General features: G+C 42.7%; 1 protein-coding gene across 3 annotated transcripts in view; it reads right to left on the bottom strand.

Moving 5' to 3' along the window:
* Window positions 1–19650, bottom strand: part of gramd4a (GRAM domain containing 4a) — a 39620-nt gene extending 19970 nt beyond the window's left edge. For 2 of the 3 annotated variants that reach the window (XM_068716883.1, XM_068716884.1), the window contains exons 1-3: window positions 19393–19650; window positions 13738–13951; window positions 7983–8103 (exon numbers count right to left, since the gene is read on the bottom strand). In XM_068716883.1, the coding sequence (XP_068572984.1) occupies window positions 7983–8103; window positions 13738–13951; window positions 19393–19421 (364 nt within the window). In that variant the 5' untranslated portion in view covers window positions 19422–19650. Of the gene's footprint in view, window positions 1–7982; window positions 8104–8279; window positions 8356–13737; window positions 13952–19392 lie in introns of those variants that run through there. The other variant, XM_068716885.1, reaches the window with a different exon arrangement.
* Between the last annotated feature and the right edge of the window lie 1193 nt (window positions 19651–20843).

Raw genomic sequence — 20843 nt, 5'->3', positions numbered from 1 at the left:
CGAACCAAACTCAAACGTCTCAATTATAGAAAACCTCTGCTTCCGAGCTGTCGAAGCCCGTTCTGCCTTAAAAGGCTTAATTTCCTGTCGTACAGAGCTCACCTATGACAGAAAAGACGGCCTCCTTAGCAGGCACTGAGCAGAAGTTATTCATTATCATGCAGCGTGTCTCGCAGCTGTCTTAGAGAGAGAATGAATCATCATCAGTGTGTACAAGTAATCTGTAATGAGGCCCGCAGAACACTCAATCACTTGCATAATTATCTCCAAGAATATAAAAACCCAGACTTTTCAATTACTTCCGTGTTTCTGTTGTGTACCACCTCAATAGATACTAAAAAGGCACACAATATGCCCATCAATTACTGAAATCCGTTTCTGGCTATTTTACTTCTAAATTAATATATTAATAATAAGCTTTCAACTAGTGTGCATGTTCTGTTTTGTCTTGAAAGACAAAATACAGGACTATACAGCGCTGTCATCCGGATGTATTTTACACAAGGACTCAAAAGGAACATCTTTTAGCAGTGTAACTGGCAATTTGTAGGCCATTGTTGGTGTTTGGTATGTCTTATGCAGACAATTGGGAAAAAAAAGCTGCAGACAATATTGCATTATAGAAAGCTTTCCAGGGCTGCTACAATTCAGTGTGACAGCAGGAATCATTTAGTTACGTATGTATCAAATTCTGGTATCAACCGTTTCTACAATTTAACAAACACACATTACAAAAAGCGATATTTCCTCACCCCAAAAAAATTACACAACGCTGACTTTGTTGTGTCATATTTACAGTAAATTTAAAAACTTGAGTTGTTGGTAAGTTTTTGAGGATTTTGTTTTTGTTAAACTACTGCTTCCGAGGTCAGGAATGACCTTTCAAACCTAAATTTAAAGCTAGAGTTACTTCGCCAAGACATGTCTAGAGGAACGACTACAGAACAGTGAGAGCTGGCTTTTTAACTCGCCGTTATTCCAGCAGCTAAAAGGCTCTGCACAACCACACAGGTATTTCAGTTACTGACTAATTCCTCTTAGCACAGGTGTGAATTATACAATTAATGATGGCTGAATTCCATTTAGCGGTTTCTGGGCCCAGGGCTGCGATCAAATAGCAAAATAAAAATGACGTTCCTTGACCCCGATGGAAAACATCACAAAGTCAAAGAAAGACGTGAAGAAGAATTCACAAGGACTAAGGAATAGACACAGCAGGGAATCTTGCTGCATTTGACGTGGTTCTGCCGTGTTGCTTTTAATGTGGTCACAAGGAATTGTGGGACAGAATTATCTCAATCCCTTTCATAAAGGAAGGACCAGTGTATCCTATGATAAAGGAAATAAGAAAGGAAGCATTTAAGCACCTTTTCTTAGCATTTAGAGAATTCAACCATCTCCTATAGCGGCTTCCATTTAGACATTTCCTCTTCATTACACTCAGGTAGGACTATTCAACAGCAGCCCTGGTATGATGGCTCGCTGTCATGGCTTTCTGGCAGTAGACAGCTGATGAGATCTGATTCATTGTTAATATTTGAAGTAACACCTGTGCTTTTCCTGTATTGACAAGGCAAACTGTGAAATGAACTAAGAAGGAATAACGCAACATTTCTAATCTCAATGAACTAATAATGATGGCGGTGCACAATTACAGTCTGTGTCAGGTCTAATCAGGCATCATGACAGAAAACATGTGAGTGGGTGGACTGTGGGAATTAAAAACTGACATCTCTGGATTTTTAATATCCATTATTTTTTTAAAGACCCGTCAGTGGGGGATAAAACACCTTGATGACCGTTTGATGTACGCAACTGGGACGTACTTGTTCTTCCGGGTGGTTTCCCCAATACCGGTGAGTAGCAGAGGGTATTGTGAAGAAACGCAATGCATTACAGGCCTATTGCAATTCATCATCGTTGTGCTGCTGCTGCAGTGCATGTCTGTGCCTGTGCAGCCTTTGTGTGGTGCCTCTCTGCCCGGTGTGAAGTGGGACAGCAGCTAGGTCACTGTATTGATCAGCGAGTCACTGTAGTGCACAAAGCCTGGCCAGTGACCTTCAATACGCAACCTCAAACAGGATAGTGTGTCTCTCAGTCTCTCTCACACACACTTTCTCTCACACACACACTTTCTCACACACACACACACACACACACACACACACACACACACACACACACACACACACACACACACACACTATCCCCGTTGTGTTTGTGTCTTCTGTTGTTCCCCTTCATGATTGGGATTTCAGTGAGACAGGCTGTATACATTTTGGACTTTTAGATATATCAATACAAATTTGAAGCGACCATAATGCACACCTATGGTGCATATTATAGTAACCTGGTTAAAAGCAGCCAGCACAGAAACATTCTTCTAGAGGATAATCCGCAGACCTCACTGTAGACAGTTTATCAGGAGCTGCACTCCTTTCCAGGTCTGTGGATTATCCTGCACATGGAACCACAATGTCTCTGAAACCCACCGTTATGTTTTACAAACGTATTTCTCCCATGCTTTGCACCAAAAAAATAAATAAACAGCACAGTCATTGTAAGGCTGACTCGAAAGCTTCCTCGATTCGACTGTTGCCATGGTAATGAACATCCAAAACTGTATTCGCTTGAATTTTTTATGACTTTTATTATTATTAGACTACGCATTACCCCAGAATAATTTTTCTATTTGAGATTTAAAAAAGGAAAAATTCTTGAAGTCCTCTCTCTCATTAGACAATAATAAAGAAACGTATAAATAAAGAAATAATGACCGCAAGTTTGAGGAAAGTACAGACGGACTGCACCACTTCACTTGGTCAATGTGGAATGAGGTGAATACAGATATTTAAGCATTTATTAAATGATTGAGAGCACGCTGCTGGCCCTTTAAACTAATCAGATTAGTCCATTGTGAGGTGTGTGTGCATACTTGCAAACATAAAGGAGAAGAGAGAAAGGAAAGAGGAGAATAGATGAGAGGAAGGACTTGAATGAGGCCCGGGAGAGGAGAGAGAAAGGAGGAGGAAAAGAGAGGAAAACTGGGAGGAAACACAGGCGGAATACAGCGGAAGGCCATCACGACCTCCACTGCGTGAGTGTGTGTGTCTGTTAGCCTCCTCCTATGTGATCTCGCATTTGGAAACATTGTTACAAATTAACCAATTAAGTGCCCTAAGAATAGCACAATAAATGCCAAGGGGGAAAAGCATGGGTCATTGTATCTGCGCGCACGCACACGCACACGCACACACACACACACACACACACACACACACACACACACACACACACACACACACACAAATGGAAACTCATGCCTCCTGTGAAGAAAAGGAGACAATATACAGTACTTAAGCAGAGTGTTTTGTTTTAGCATACAGCGTGGGCCCCGGCTGTATTTTAGGCAGCAGGGAGAGTGAAAGAGAGAGAGGGAACACGCCTATGCTCAGTTCACTCCGACTGTGAAAGAGATCCAAGAAGCCCAAATTGTTTCTTGGCATCATTAGAGGGGGAAAAAACAACAACACATACTTCAGGTTTTGAATAAGTTTTAGATACTTTAGTTACGGTTTCCTATCATGCCATTATAGTCCTTTTTTCCTTTGGGAAATGTTCTTATCTTCTTGATGGAAAAACCAACAAAACAACGTGAACTTTAAACTGAACTGAAAGATAAAATTAGTCCTGGGGAGGTGAGAAGATTTGTGGAACAAATTCATATTTTGGGCGTTGAGCTAATGGTCTCATCGAGAGCAATTTCAAATTAGCAAGCAAGATGTGCTGGCTGTTGACAACAGTGACATTCAATTATGAAATTGTCTTTATATGAACTATGAATGATTGAGGTCAACAAATAATAGTTTTCAATATTGACAAAGCAAATTTTAATATTAATCGTTTAGTCTATAGAATCCCAAGGCGATGTCTTTACATCCTCTGCCTTGTTTAACGGTCAAGCCACTTCCTGTTCTGGCATTGTGAGCCACGCCTTCCTGCAGTATGTAAATATATATATATATATATATATATAAATAATATATGGTATATACCAAAGATTTTGAGGTTTTCACGGCGTCTTTTCTGCAACAGCCATTCAACGTATTTACATTCAGTCAATACCTCTATATAGTAGATTTCATTGTTAGTGGAGGGGTCCGCCACTCACGCTGTATTTTAACTTGCCTACCAACACTTTTAAAAGGAAATGATGCATGTATGTAATCCAGCATTACTGTATGCTACCGTCATTCATATCAGCCTTACGATTTACAGCTTACTTTAGTTACTTCCAATGTGAACCCAGCACTTCATACACATTAAATGCTTTACACGAGGTTCAATGCATTTGTCTCAGAGGTTCTGGGAGCTGGAGTATCAAACTGCAGTAAGTATTATAATCAGTGATGCCAAATCAACCAGGGCACAAATCTTACGGATTATGACTTTAAGTCATTGTATTTCTAAAATCTAAATCCTTTCAATGTGCAACCAATAGCTAGTCTTCTGACAGTATGTTATGTTGTTCCTATATTATGCCCCAGAAAAGCCATTACACAACACATAAGCCCATAATGTGTCGCTACAAGGACTCTTTTGTTTCACCCCCGCCAATCTCATTAGCTTTAACTCAGGACAAACTGCGTACGTATAAGCATACGAGTCGGTAATCATTGGTTCTCACCACGTAACTGAGAATATGATGAATGCACACTTATGAAGGTCCTTCTATAGCAGCCTATATATACTGTGTGAGGAACCACACAAACACACACTCAACAGTACAATGTTTAGAGTGCGATGACTACATAAAGCACAGGACAGCAGAGTAGAGTGCAAAGGAAAATAGTAGAAATGGAATCCACAATAACTAAAGTACAGGGCAGAGAGCTCAGGACTCCATTAGGTGCTGATGGACGGTCGCGCTTCAGTTACACTGTCCAGAGAAAGGACGAGAGGTTAAGAGCAGGGGTCAAAACTCTGCTAGTATTTTGCCAACAAGACGCATGTGTATTACGTCTGTTGGGTTAGGGTTAGCGGTAAGGAACAGACAGCCCGGTGTCACAGTATTGTTCATCATAACATTGAGAATTGAGTTTGAAATTTCTGATAATTGAGTTTTCTGCATCGAGTCATAATCGTTCAAGAGAGAATCACGATGCATCTAAGAATCTATTTTTAGGATAAGGGAGAAGCAGCAGAACGGAGAGAATAAAAACACAAAACACTTGAGGTAAACATCTGAGAAGCAGCAGAACGGAGAGAATAAAAACACAAAACACTTGAGGTAAACATCTCCCAGGGGTACTATTGCCCTTTCCAATCAACACCACAAGGCAACATGCATGCAGGTTCCTCCCCTTCGGAGTCCTCTTACAAAATGCCAAGTGGCTGCCATCTTAGGTGGAGCTATGATTACAGTTCTGTGTTCAACTCTTTGAGCTCATGACAGTGTCACAGCTGTTTTTTACGGGCACACTCGTGGGTTTGTCGGGGCTCAGAAGAATCTCAGAATGTCGCGCTGCCGTGTCTGACACAGAGAGAGCATAAAGGGAAATCAAAAGCGCCGTAAAAAGACGGCCAGGGGATGACGGGCAGAATGTGAAAGAGCAGCTCAGCCAGTTGGAGGGAAAATGGCAAAGAGAGCTTATTTTAAGAAAGGAAGGGGGGGAAGAAAGAAAAAGAGGGAGGAAAGGAAACAGGAAGGTAGGAAGGTCCTTGAAAGATGAGCTAATTTAGCTAGCATCCTGACTGTGTGACAATGAATCAAGCCCTTTTAGCTGAGGCACAGGCATTATGAGAGAGGACATAGCCCGAGGTATTCTCTTTCTCACACACACACACACACACACACACACACACACACACACACACACACACACACACACACACACACACACACACACACACACACACACACACACACACTCCCTGTCTCTCACTCTCACTCTAATAGACACACATAGTCGAAAGGCAGTGAAGGGGGGGGGGGACTTCACAGCCCATTGCACAGCACAGTATTGTCAACGTGCTGCACGGTACAGGACAACCCGTACCCCTCATCGGATACCGGGTTAGACAAGCTTGTACATGTGTGTGAGTTGAGTGGGTGGACTCAGCATCGTGCTGTTTGTCTCACAGCAGGCTGCCTCCCCCTCTTTCTCCCTGCGATCACCCATTCTCCCAGGCTTAGTTGTTTGGAACTACAGTATATCCATAACTGCAAAGAATTACTATTTTTACCTTACCCTAAAACTACACTGGAACAGCAGGAGATCAGTTTAGGTCAATCATCTACAACAAACATGTACAATAAGCTATGAGGGTTGTTGTTGGTTGTGGATTACGGTTTTGAAGCCTCGAGTTCAGCATTTTGGCCATCTCCATCTTGGCTTTTTTTTTTTCAACCAGAAGTTACACAAGAGGGTGGAGCTAATTACAAGTGAAAAAAGACATTTTTATGTGACTAAAAATGTTACAATTAACTTTCATGAATTAAAAAAAAAAAACGATAAAAAGGGATAAAGCAGTAAGACAAATATGAAGACTCAATTTGACTCTAAATGGAACCAGGATTAACTAAATTAACATCGTGCAGTGAGGGTCGATACAAATAGTGACGTTTTTGTTTTTAGTGTTTTATGATGTGGCCTGCAGCTTGATAACAACACGTATGAACATCAAATGAATGAATAGAAGCATTTACATTTAGGATACACTGTCCAGTTCATGGATGCTTCACCTCACAGAGCCTCTCTGGTGTAGCATGGCAAATTGATTAACATTAGCTCAGCAGCTGCCTCCATTATGCCACCAGTTAGAAAAACTTGACGTAACTGTCCATTCTAAATATCACATTAAAGAGTTTAATTATTACTTTGTGAGCTGCTTTGATTCCCATCATCATTTGAAGTTGACTTGCTTCTGTGAAACTAGAGACAAGTTTGCTATTACAGCGAGCAGGCTGCTCAGCTCATTGAAATTAATAACAAACATTACAGGAAGCAGTGGAACCAAATACTGCTTTCAGATGCAATTGGGAATTACTTTTGCTTTCAAGTTGAGTTGGGCAACCCATTACTGCTCCTCGTAATAAGCAGAACACATCGGGTTATGTTGGACTGCCAGTCTTCAAGAGGGAAGTTGCACACAGCAAGTGAGAGCAACGCACAAGATGCTAACAGTTTTAAAGCCAACGCACACAAGATCTACTGGAAGAGATACATTACATCACACCTGTTTGCCAGACAATTTTTTTTCCCAATGCGATCTATGATAAATGCATTTAACCTCCGTAGGAACCGAGATAGATGTCATTAAGAGCTGTGAGTGCATCCCTCTCAAAGAGTCAACCAAGAATTCATTGTTACAGTAAATTGATGAGACGGCAGTAAGTGCCTGCATTGCCGACAGTGTTGAGGAGAGATTTTAACCGCGGCTCAGCTAAACCAGAGCCTCTTGTCGAATAGAGAATGCTTCCTGCTAAAGTCACCATTCGGTGAACAATCAAACGGTAGACAGAGGCGGTATCTCCACAACACAAAGTTGCCGCTGCATGACGGTGAGCTCACACATTACCTAGATCTGCTGTTTCTCTGCTCTTGATGCTGCAGACGACCTCACCGCCCACATTTACTCTAGAACCATGAGCTGAACGTCACAAATACAGGACTTATCTCTAGTAACTGACAAGAGGGGATTCTGGGTGATGTAGGAACTATTTAATTACATAGACACTGATTGTTTTCCCCCCACATACTTGTGTAAACAATAGTCCCGTCTATTCTTCTTGTTGTCCTTGTTATGTCTTTGAACACTGAACAACACAGAGAGAACTTTTCACTTCTTTCAATTCTTATCTTGTAATATTTTCTGATTTGTGCAAGTTCAAGTGAATAGCTCTGTAAAAAGACCAGAAAGTGTCTGAAACTGTGGTCTGGTCCCGGCCTGGCGTTGTATTGTGATGTGCGTGTACTCACGTAGGAAATGTTTCTCCAATAAGGCAATTTCCAGGTGACCTTTGACTTCATTGAGTCGGTCTGACTCCGACCTCTGGAAGTCCTGGATGGCCACTGCCATGGTGGGAGACCCCGAACCTGCCTGTGTACGCGCACACACACGCACACACGCACGCACACACGCACACACGCACACGCACACAGAAAAAAAACAAAGAAGAATAGGTTAGCTTTTAGAATGACTTGACAACAAAATACATAGCAGCAGGGATATCCCACATGATCTAACACACATGCACACAGACTAGCATGACTCACGCTAACGTTTCCTCTCCCGGTTTAAGTCCAACTGGAGCGGGATAGGATGAGGGCGGCGAATAAGAGGAGATTCCCCCTCTTCCGACTACGGCAACAATGATGACTCACGCACCCTTATGACTAAGGGCTTCAACCCTGAACACACACAACTAGCCGACCAACATGTGTGTAGGAGGACAGAGTCAATGACAAACGATTGAGAGGTGACGACAGTGTGAGAGAGGAGATGAATGAGGAGGGGAAAAAAAAAGGGGGAGAGTGGTTGTTAGAGGGAGATGAAAGGAAAGGAGCGAGAGACGGCTGAGCTTGCGGATGACGAGCACTGCAGGTGGAGAATCGCTGCTCGACTACAGCAAGGGTCCTTTAAAAGACTCCTGCCACACACACACACACACACACACACACACACACACACACACACACACACACACACACACACACACACACACACACACACACACACACACACACACACACACACACACGCACACACACACGCGCACGCTGCAGCAGCTTCTCCCCGACAGCAACCAGCATGGTTTGTGTGTGCCTGCGTAGACACACCGCAATGTCTTTAGCCGATGGGCTCTCTGCAAAGACAGAGCGAGAGTGAGAGAGAGAGCGAGAGAGAGAAATGGAGGGAGAGCGAGATAGCATAAAACTGACATTGACCTGAAAAAATGTGCTTTGGAAGAGAGCCAAAGCCTAACAAGATAAGCTGGTGGGGAGACATCGAGACAGAGATGGAGAGCGTGTCCCGGAATGAAGAAGCACCTCAAAGAAGACAAATGAAAGCCTCTCCTGGAAGTGTGTCATGGAGAAGAAAAAAGGTGGTTGACCAAAGGAGAGAAACAGAAAAAGAGAAGGAAGGTGTGAGAATTAAAAAGGAGACATGAGGATAGAAAGGAGAGAAAGCAGACGTCGGGGGGGGGGGGGGGGGACATGGAGGAGATGAAAGGAGCGGATGGTGGGAGAGCGCTGCGAGCGCTCAGCTGCAATGCTCTTTGGTTTGAATTTTGTCAGCTTTGTTGTTGTTTTTTTTCTTTCAAAATGCAAATCTGGTTGGTACAAAACGCGAGCACACCTTCATGTCGTTTAAAGCGGTCGTCACCTCTCAGTCAGTACCTCCTGGTTATTAAAAGTAGGTCAAGCCCTGACGTCACCCTGGACGATTATGGGCTGATTAATTATTATCTCCATCTCCCCCTTTTATGTCTGCGGCTGATGTGAGCACAGGAATCTCACCGTGTCCTGCAGTAAAACTCTGTGTTTTAAATATTTTGTTACTGAATGTTGTGATATTCATAGCGCTATTCATTTGACAAAATTCTACATTAACACTTTCAGCAATGTGTATGAAAAAGTACGGAAAAATAGTCTGAAATGTTTCACCAATAATCAGTTTGTACTCATCCTTGCTTTTTACATTTATGAATTCATTGAAAAACTTTACGGACACTTCCGGAGACATCCAGATACTCATTGACACAGGCAATGATATGACAAGATTATCGTCAACAGAAAATTGGTTGGCCAGGATAATGGTCCTCACATGGCCACAATATTCAATTATGCAATGTCTGTTATGAATGCTGCGCTAAATCCAGTCTCTATCTCGTCTTCTCTACCGCATTGTATACAGATGCATGTAAAATATTGCATACTGCACGTCACAGATGGGTGTTGCAACATATGCATCTCGGGTCTATAGATTAGAACTTTATCTATGTGCATTTATCTCTTCAGGTTGTTCTTGGACAAAAGTTTTCTTAATCGTTGTTTTACTTAAAGCAATCAGTCAGTAGCGGAGTTCAATACTGCCAAACCCTACACTGATAGGCTCTTAAGTCCAGACTATCTTTAACCTGAACCTCGTGGTGGAATTCCATCAGTCAGGAATCTCTCAGATTTCTTAGTGTCTCCATGACTTACACTTCACCTGTCTCCGACCGGATAAGTTTGAGATGTGCTGTGTCAGGTCCAGACTTCAAAGCATCACGCAGCATTACCCCCAATTAGAGTTGTGGCTTAACTAGACAAGGTGCAGTTTCCACACTTAGACCACTGCGGACCCAGATCTGCACCTGCCTTCCTTAGGTCAGCAGTTTCCTGCTGTAGTTCTATTCTACGGCTTTTATTGTCTTCTCGTTTCTGCTTCTTTCCGATGAACTCCATGAACCCGGCCTCTCTGTGTGGAGAGAGTGAAGTGAGACAGTCTGTCCTTGGACTTGCCTTAGTACAGGACTGACAGAAAAAAAATGTCTGGTTCATCCAAGAGAACAGCTCCAGGGATCTCACATACTTTAAAAAAACCAAACTCCTATGTTTTGAAAAGGCGTGTGCTTTTTAAGCCTGCGACTTTCTCATGAGGCTCAGCATGTCTCACAGTAGGAAGGAAAAACACAGAAGGTGGGATTTCAGGGCCTTGTTCTGCTCATAAACACACACATATCACAGGAGACTCCTCCATGTTTGGCAGATTGTTGGTGGTGGTTTTTAAATAATTAAATAATAATAATAATAAACAATCAACAAGGATATCTGGGCTACACAATGAACAGTGACAGACCACATAGGTGTACCAGTACGTGTACATATATAATCCTCTGCTGATGGCAGAAAATGCTGACAAGGTAAAGGATACTGTGGTTACACTCTACTTGGAAGACATTGTATCTGAAGTGCCTGATCTACTTTCACTTTTACTGCTCCCCAAACGGATTTCCCGTCAGCCCTGCTGCGTTTCTGACTTTTGTAATAAGTGAACATACACAAACTGTCTGAAGGTTTGTTGCCGACAGTGGACCAGGAGTGCAATTCTGCAACATTCGCGCACTCAAATATTGTCACTTTAAATAAAAATGAAACGGCTTAACAGAACAACAAATACAGGGCTAGCACAGCGATGGAGGCAGCAGTCTCTTTGCAGCAGCAACATCAGCTACGAGGGAGTAATCCACAGCTCCTCATACAGCCTGTTGGCAAGAAAAAACCCTCACCTCATGTATTCTGTGGTGGATGGAAGCCAAAACCAGAGAAAACAACTTGCGGGTGAGATTACTATTCAGAACGGCGGATTCTTTCTGGGATTTTTCTGGCATTATAGAGTTGATCTTTGGCCTTCGCTATGAAACTCCGAGAGATAAGAGACTAGATTTTAAATCCTGAAGATGTGATTACAGGCTCAAGCATTCGTGACCCTCTACTGAGAGTACCGACTCCTGCATGGAGCGGCAGATTGAAGAGCTGTTCACCACCGATTGTTGGTAGTTTCTAAATCATAATTTGAAATACATATAGACTATTTGAGACTTTGAGAGACCCTAAATGCATCTCATGATATCTATCATGATATTTGTTTAGGGTTAAATGTAGGGTTGGCTATCTCTCAAATTTGAACCGAACAGTACCCAATGGTAGCTTTTTGGTAATTCAATCGCTCTGTGATAACAAAAATGTAATTTTAGTTGTAAAAAAGTAAGTAAACTTTATTTACTTGTATTTCGAACATTTTACACACCACACAAAAAAACTCACTCCTCCCTTTCCAAATCCATCCTTTCACATTGATTTAACAGGAATCTGTACTTTTAAGGAATTACATCGGCAATACAGAGTTCAGTACCCGGTAAAATTATAGTCCTTGATATGGAGGGATTATTCCTTTATCTTGACCTACATCATCTTACCTGCCTGATTTCAAAATGTACTATAAATGTAATAAAAGATGACACAAAGCACGACAAATGCAGTGAGGAAGCCACCTGATCCAGCAGGAGAAGTAAGGAGAGGCCAGCGAGGTTGTCTGTGCGGTGACTGAACACCATCTGCCCAGTGACAGTCTGCCTATTTAGTATGGACGACACCGGCTACTTTGTCATAAAGTCTCAGTGCATGCAACCCAAGGGCACACTCCCCTTCATTACGTCACATGTTAAAAGGAAGACGGCGGTTTCGAGGACGGTCATCGCGTGGTCTGGTCCTGGAGAGTGCGCCTACGTGGGCTCAAACGTGCCAGCAGGGACCTATAAAGCTCTGCAGGGAAGATGAGAGTGCCAACGAGCAGCAGCGGCAGCTTTTAGATTATTGAATGCAACAGCATGCCTCATGCATGTGTGTGTCCCAGCAGGGATGGGAGCTAGCTCGGTCTATTTTGGGGCTACGACGTGTGACTCATCAGTGCCATGATGTGGGCGATGCCGTCCCAGTGGGCTGGTGCTCACGTACACAGTACAGACATGCGAACACCAGCTTACAGACACACTTGTGCACACATTAAGGCACAGGTGCATACATGCAAATACACAGAGTATGCTAAAAGGGCCCAAAAACCCACTTGATAAATGACACTCACTCACACACTCTCTCACTCACACACACACACACACACACACACACACACACACACACACACACACACACACACACACACACACACACACACACACACACACACACACACACACACACACACACACACACACACACACACACACACACACACCTCCAGGACCGATGTCATGGTCTAATGACGGCTTTTGTCTCCAAGTATCATTTAGCATCAAGCCTTGTGCAGCTTTCAGTGGGTTGCAGGAAAACCCTCAGAAATAGTGAAAAGAATCCCACGGAACAGACATATCACATTCTATTAGAGGAGGAACAAAGAGAGAAAGTGGGAAAAAAAAGACTGATGTCCCTGGGGCCTTCATTCAGGAAATGATACAATCAAGTGACTAATCCGATGCTTTCAATGGGGAATGATAATGACAACAGAACTGCCGTTTTAGTGACTTACAACTATGAGAGAGCTGCAGACTTCATGAAATATGAACGGAAGAAATATCAGAAAACATCATCTGTTTTTGTTTATTTTTGTGTCGAGGCTGGTGAGTTTGTCCTTTCTCACCATTTCCTCTTCATCCGGTCCATCTCCTCCCCACCAGACATCTTAGAGTCTAATCTTCTGACGGCTCAAATCCTGTCCTTCAGCCTCTTTTATCACTTCCCCCGCTTTAATCTTTTATCTCCTTCCATTTTTTCATTCCCTTGCTGCGATCCCATATCTGTTCATCTCACCGCTGCGTTCACCAGTTCTGCTTGTCTGCCGTTTGATTGCCATCTCTAGTCCACGTTTCCCACTGGACTTTATCATGACAACCCCTCACTCCATCATTCTCCCTTTCTCTTCAGAGGAACTCAATACAAGTGGGATTAAAATCAACAACATGCTCTTGTTTTTTATTTAGCCCTAAACATGTTTTAAGATGACGAAGGATTCTAAAACCACATCAGAAACAGCAGCTGTGTGAAATGAACGAAAAAAATGTTGAACAAGCAAAAGAAAGAAGAAGAAATCCCTTTCTGCTTCCCCCAAGACACGTGATCAACTGCACATGTGGCCCGTGATGAGTCAAAAGTCCAGCGTAAACACACACGTTGATGCACGGCGAGCACTCACAGGGTCTCGCAGGCTCTCCTCCGGGTCTCGCGGGGCGGCTCTGGGCTTCAGCTGCATGTCGTCGCTACATTCGTTGTCGGAGGCGGGCGGCGACTCGTTCAGATCCGGGAAGTCGTCTCTCGTCCTGGGGCCTCGGAAGCGGATCTTGTCCAGGCGCTTTAGCATGGTCAACACCGCGCACCTGGGCTTTACCTTAACATGGCGGACGGCAACCCTGCGGGGACACAAAAACAATTCATCCTCAGGGGAACATGAATGTCTGCAACATTTCCACCAATACATTTTTTTTTTTTGTTTTTAGGCGACGACTTCAACAAAACAAACCAATCATTTTATCAAAGTAGATGCCACTTCTTTTTGGTGTTTGGTATTAACTGCATCTCAAAGCTTGCAATTCGGCCACTGTCAACTCCCTATTCATGCCAATCTGAACATCTACAATCAATTTTAAATCCCCCGTTCGCCTGCAGCAAATGTTACCCAAGGTAACATATGATGTAACATGCCAACCTCTAACCTTTAATGCTATGAAGCGCTAACCTTGTCAGTGATTGTGTTTTGGTTTTTTTTCCTCTGCCCTTTGGCCTACACAGGAAAAGGGAACCAGTAACGCCGTTAGACCCATGACAACCACATCCTATCACTCCTCTGGTAAACAGTTGACAGCAGCGGATCTGCTGACCTAATTTATTGATTTCATTTCCGTAGTGGGAGCAGTGACAGCGGCTGTGAAAGGCTTAATGCATGTGTTTTTTTGGTATCGAGGGCTGAGGTGTAACGATGGCGGATGGAACTGGGGGGGGGGGGGGCGTCAACTGTTACTGGCGATGTGCATTGCCAGTAACAGCTGACCTATTGGCCTATTAAACTCTGACTACACCCAAAGTGTTGACTTCCTAGACACTCATCTCCATTAAGTCCTGTCTTTGAACGAGAAAGGCAGACTGAATGAAACCACGGTGAAATTCCAATGCAGTAATACTCTATGGGGGCCATTGATCCTCCTGGAGTCAACATGACCGAATGCGGCACGTCAACAATCTGTCACAACGATCCGTCATCCTTTACCCGCCAGCTGAGCGCGAAGCCATGGAATCTCAAGATGAACGTGTTGATTTTTGACGGCCGCGATTTGTCATTTGGGAAAGGGATCAAAGAGTGGCTCTTCTTGTAGCTGTCGCACAACAAAGATGGTTATCTGACTGATAAGCTGTCGGACTCTCTCTCTCTGTCTGTGTCTCTGTCTGTGTCTGTGTCTGTGTGTGTGCGCAGAGAGGCGAACCGATACATCCCAAATCCCTTATTAGGTCAATCCTCACTCCTTCCAATGCTCTTATTTGCCTCTTGACTTCCTATAGGTGACTACATCTACAGTTGGCAATGTTTCTGTGCCTGCAGGGCTTGTTTGACTGCACGCATTCGATGAAGCCACAAACCTCACAATGGGAAAGTCCTAAGAGCTCAGTGCAGATCTGAGAAATCTCACTGATGACCGACAAGCAGAATATCGACAAATGCAGACACAAATAATAATTTTATGAGTTAAACATGTTTTGCCATGTGGGAGAACCTCGATTATCAAATAAATAAACAAATACAAAATAGCAATGCCAGTATCAGTTAGTCTTTATATCATTATCTGTGTAGACGTGGGGGGGGGGGGGGGGGGGGAAGAGGCGCAAATACTGAATATCTTATTTCCTCATGCAGACAACCCGCCCACATGAGCGCACATAAGTGGAAATTGCAGAGGTGATTGGTGGGTTGACCTCTCCTCCCTGAAGGCTGAGTGGAAACAGGGTGAGTGGGGGCTTGATAAACACTTCCATGCACTCATCCAGACACCTGACAAGACGAAATCTGTTCCCACAGCGCCCACCCGGAGCGGCCTGCTCTGTTGCTCAGCGAGCCGCCGGTGAGCTCAAAAATTATTATTTAAAAAATTAAATAAAGCCAGAGCAATGAGTTCACGAATTCAAAAATCACCATATAAAAATGCAATCAACAAATCCCACTCCATTCAGTCTGTAGGTAAGTGCTAATATGCATTGAACACAGCCGTAATATTCATAATACTAATAAATAAACTGAGCTCTCATTCAACAGCACATTACTTGTTCCCATGCTAATCCATGTCTCCTTTCACTGCGGCGTTCTTCAGGCTACCTTTTCTTTATTTATTTTCTTTCATGGAGATCTCTCTCTCCAGTCCAGAGGCAGTTTAAACCACAACATCGTCTTAAAAAGAGGAGGATGAAAAGATGAAAGGGAGAGGACAGGGAGGAGGACGAGGAGGAGGAAGAGGCTTTAGCTCAAGGTCTGATCGCTATGTGAACGTTACCGTGGGAATACACACAATAAAACAGCCCTCATGAGGCATTCACTCGGCAATGTACAAACACAAGGACACCTCCATCCACTCGGAATCATAAGTCGCTGCTCACGTACCAGCTCGGGGAGAAGCAAAAGAAATGCGCGCGCGCGCGCACACACACACACACACACACACACACACACACACACACACACACACACACACACACACACACACACACACACACACACACACACACACACACACACACACACACACACACACACACACACACACACACACGACAATGTAGCAACACGCAGACGGATGGGGTTTGTTTATTACTGCATACATTAGTTAAGGGTGAGAAGCTTGACAAGCCCGGTGTGTGTTTGCTGTGCAAGCCTAAATACTGTGTGTGTATGTGTGTGTATGTGTATGTGTATGTGTGTGTGTGTGTGTGTGTGTGTGTACACTTCTGTCTGTCTGCGTAATCTTCTGCTAATGACCCGTAGTAGCTCGAGGTTACTCTTGGTCACTATTGACTGCGATAGCCAATCACAGTCAGTCGTGGACATCAGGCTGTAGGAGGCGGTGCCCTTTGCCCTACATTTCTCAATTTTGGCACAGAAAGGAATCCACCGCAACTGCAGCTTCTACTGGAGTTGAGATGATGAATTGATCCAATCAAAAGTTCAATCAGCAACTACTTTGATGAACAGTGAAATGTGATGAGTTGCCACTTTTATGTTGCGTTTCATATCTCTGTAAATTGACCTTATTTTGATTTGGGACTGTCATCTCTAGTTTTTACAAAACTGGCATTAAAGAAGCATGCATTTAAAATGTCTATTGTCGGTTTAATAATATTCAAGATGTAAAGGGACTCTTGTTTTAAATGGATTAAGAACAATACAGAATGTATGATCACAGTAGAACTGCAAAGGATTCATTTTGTTATCAATTCATCTAGCAATTACTTTCTTCATTAATTAATTGATCCTGCGGTTAATATCAGCAAGTTCCCTGAGCCCACGGTGAGATCTAAAAAAAGTCTGAAACAGTTTACTACCATGAAAAAACAAGACAATAATCACATTATAGAAACTGATACTTTCAACATTGTGCTTAGAAAGACTTGTCGATTCATTTTGGATTTTGTTTTTTGCTCATAGCATCATGTAAAGTAGTTCTCATTCCAGCTGAGCAGCCCTAATGTATTCACCACGCTACGCTAATCACAAGACAAGATTGCAAAGTATGGCCTGCAGCGTTATCAGATATACATCCTCGTTGGTAACCGTAACAATGTATTTTTTATGAGCGCTATGTATTAAGTGTCAGGGCACGACTACTTTCACCCAAGGATCAATTCGTTGGCTCATAATGCACACGGAATGGTGGGCTAATAAACCTTTATGTGGTTCAGCTGTACGCTCACCTTACTTCAATAACTACCCAGGTGCACGGCCTCACTATCACCCCTGGCTATCTATAAGAGGATGCTGGCACGGTATAGTCACATGAGACGTGATAGGCTCTTTTCACAGTTAGGTCCTGTAGAACTGTTGCCTGTCAACCGTGCATGAAAGGGCGGGCAGTGGAAACAGTCAAACACACCACATACCGTTGAGTACAGTACAGGCTCTTGCACAAGTGGGCCACTTTTTTTTATATATATATATATATATATATATATATATATATATATATATATATATATATATATATATATATATATATATATATATATATATTCTGGGACATTAGGCAGTCGGGGTTTTTTGTTTTTTTAAATAACAGAAGGTTTGACAATAACGGCCTGTTAGCTGGAAATGCCACAGCGAACCACATTTCCTTTTACAGGTGCTGCAACTCCAACGCGCCACATGGAACTGTCTAAGGTCATCCTGTCGACATGGGTTTTTTTGTTTCTGTATATGCGAGCCTCAGTATGACAGAGAGGCTCACCTGTAGAGCTAATGTCAACCTCTAGTTTCATAAGACACTGTGACACAGAGAGAGATTAACATGACCTTTAGATACATCCGGTTTCATTTGCCAGCATTAACCAGAATGTTTCAAGGAGTAGATTCAACTTTTGTTTCGCTCACTTTCCTACATTTATAGTGAAGAGACAGGCAACACCAGGCTACTGCCATGCTGAATAGTAACCGACTGGAATGAAACAAAGTATCTAAATCGGCCTACAGGCAACTATTGCATCAAAGGCTTTTCCCACCAAGCCTCATATTTACTTGATGTCAACCCTGGACATCAATGGATGGAGCAGCGTCGTTGGCTGAACAAACTAACTTTGAATGGTTAGTTTGTGTAAGTCAGGAGCACTGATATTAGCTATTACACTATTAAGAGTATTTTTGAAAAGAGTCAGATCAGACTTGGCAACGAGAATATGTTGTCGTTACCCTCGAACCCTGCCCTCCAACTCAACTGCTATTACTTCACACTGCTGTTATATAAACAAGGATATAAATAAACAATCAATACTTCCTTTAACAACATTTCAATCTGACCCCTCTCTCAAATTAGATGGACAGTGGGGACAAAGTGTGAACTCTGTGTGAAGCCAACAAGGCGGGATCAATTCAGGCCAGGAATCCAATGCTCGTCTAACCACTGACACATAAACAGTGAACTGATGTTGGGTTTGACAGCAGCCTTTAGGACAGTACTTCAGGTGTAGGAGCTTCCTACTGTCAGTGAACACACCACACCAGCACTTGTCGAATAACTGTGCCCTTTCAGGTGCATTATGTACAATGCTTAATATCTGTGATGGAATGAAACGCTGTCCAAATGACTACCAACAATGCATGCAGAAATATGAATAGAAAGCAGCTATAGGCTGTATCATTTTTCAGTGATGGGGTTATTAGGGGCGTTTGAAGGCTGTCGTACATTTCCTCCCACACACGTTAGCGAGGCCAAACTGCACTGTTGAATTCAAACGTGTCCATTATATTTTATTTTCAACAATTGAGCCAGTGACTGAATTAAAACGCTGGAGTTTGAAGTTAGCTTAGGCCTTGAGTTAACTCTTTCAAATAAAGCCTCACACGGTCGGACATTTTCTCATATCCATAACATTCACAACACGAGAGCCAAATAATCCGCATTTTGGCTGACCCTGACAAACGGGGAGACATAAAATATTATCCTTCATTTGTGTTCTAATAATAGCCATTTGAAGAACGATATATATATATATATATATATATATATATATATATATATATATATATATATATATATATATATATATATATATATATATATATATATAAATAAAAAGAGAGAGAGAAAACGAGTATTCTTACCCAGCACGTAAATCGTAGCAAAGTTTCATGAACACTGAGATTGCCGTGAGTCTGCTTTATCCTTCAGTACACCTGCTGCTCAGGACGTCTAAATTAGCGCCAGTCTCACGAGCCAAATCTGCTCACTTGGTCCATCCATCACAGCGACATCCACTCGTTTCTGTTCACCGACTAAATGTCGTCTCCTGCCGTGTGTCGAGCGGTTAGACAGGCAAAACCCTGAGAGGAAAAAAATAAAAGAAATACCAGTTGCGTCCCCCCCCCCCCCCCGCCCTCCTGTCTGCAGAGAGCCGCTCTGACCAGCACCGTTAACCCCGAAGCTTGCAGATACTAGCTTTGCCTTCGTCTCTTGTTGATTTCGCAGGCCGAGGACATTTCGTCAGTGAACGCTGAGCTACTCTCTTAAAGGGGCCGCTTGATGCTTTCGGAGACACATCGGAAACACATCTCACCACCGCCCCATGGCTGCCACTATCACGTAATGATCAATTATGAAACACGTGGGTAAACAATGGCTTCATTACAATGTCAGTTAGCATTACTGTACTGTCAAGAAACCCCGGAAGCCAAATAACAATATAAACGTACACTTCCTTCTGACTTGTACTGTGGTGCATTGGGGTTTTTGCGTTATACTGTTTTATATATAGCCAATGGAAATGTTAGTGTCACTTCACATTTTAAAAAAACACTCAATTATTAGGATTATTCATATATTTTCTGCTGTTCTCGTTTAATTTAAATGGAGCCGTGTAACAAAACTCTGGACCTATAGTTTCTTTTCCCTACCAAACTAAATACTTATTTCCAGGAAATTTCCAAGGGAATTAAAAAAAGAAATTGCAGACCAGGAAAATAAAGTTTTAATATTTTTCACTTATAATTTCGCAACTCTTCCAGGAATCAAATAGTTTTTGACACGGCTTAATGTTGCTTAACCCCCAAAAATTCCCAGAAAAGATACTGCAGGAATGACTTCATTGCTCTCGAGGGTAGTTCCAGCCCTGCATGGCTTTAACAGGCCTGTTTGAAAAGCAGTTTTTTTATGTTTGTATCAGATTATTTCACAAGATAAGAAGGATCATCTGTCATTACTTACTATGACCTAACCCTATGACTTAACCCTAACCTAACCATAAATAACATATATAAGTACAAGTATAATAAGTTTAAAGGTTAGTTTCTCTGTGCTTGACCTCTTACGGTCAGTGTCTAAAATGAGTTCAAGCAGGCTGAATAGAGGAATGGACTCTTTGAGTTTGAGCAGCATTATTCCTGCAAATACAGTATTCCACACATCCTGAGAAGACAATTCTGAAACAAAAAAAACATGACCGTTTTTGAAGCACTGACCTTTGCATGTTTGCTTTGTCCGCCTGTGAGCTTTTTCTCGTCTTCTGCAGGTCAACGGCATCCAGGAGTCTTCGCTGACGTCCTAGTTATCCCTCTAA

This window comes from Cebidichthys violaceus, unplaced genomic scaffold (assembly GCF_023349555.1).
Source record: "Cebidichthys violaceus isolate CVI_PGR_0920_01 unplaced genomic scaffold, fCebVio1.0.p SCAF_21, whole genome shotgun sequence".
NCBI classification, from domain to species: domain Eukaryota; kingdom Metazoa; phylum Chordata; class Actinopteri; order Perciformes; family Stichaeidae; genus Cebidichthys; species Cebidichthys violaceus.
Note: the sequence above shows the minus strand (reverse complement) of the source record. Positions and strands in the feature narration are given on the sequence as shown.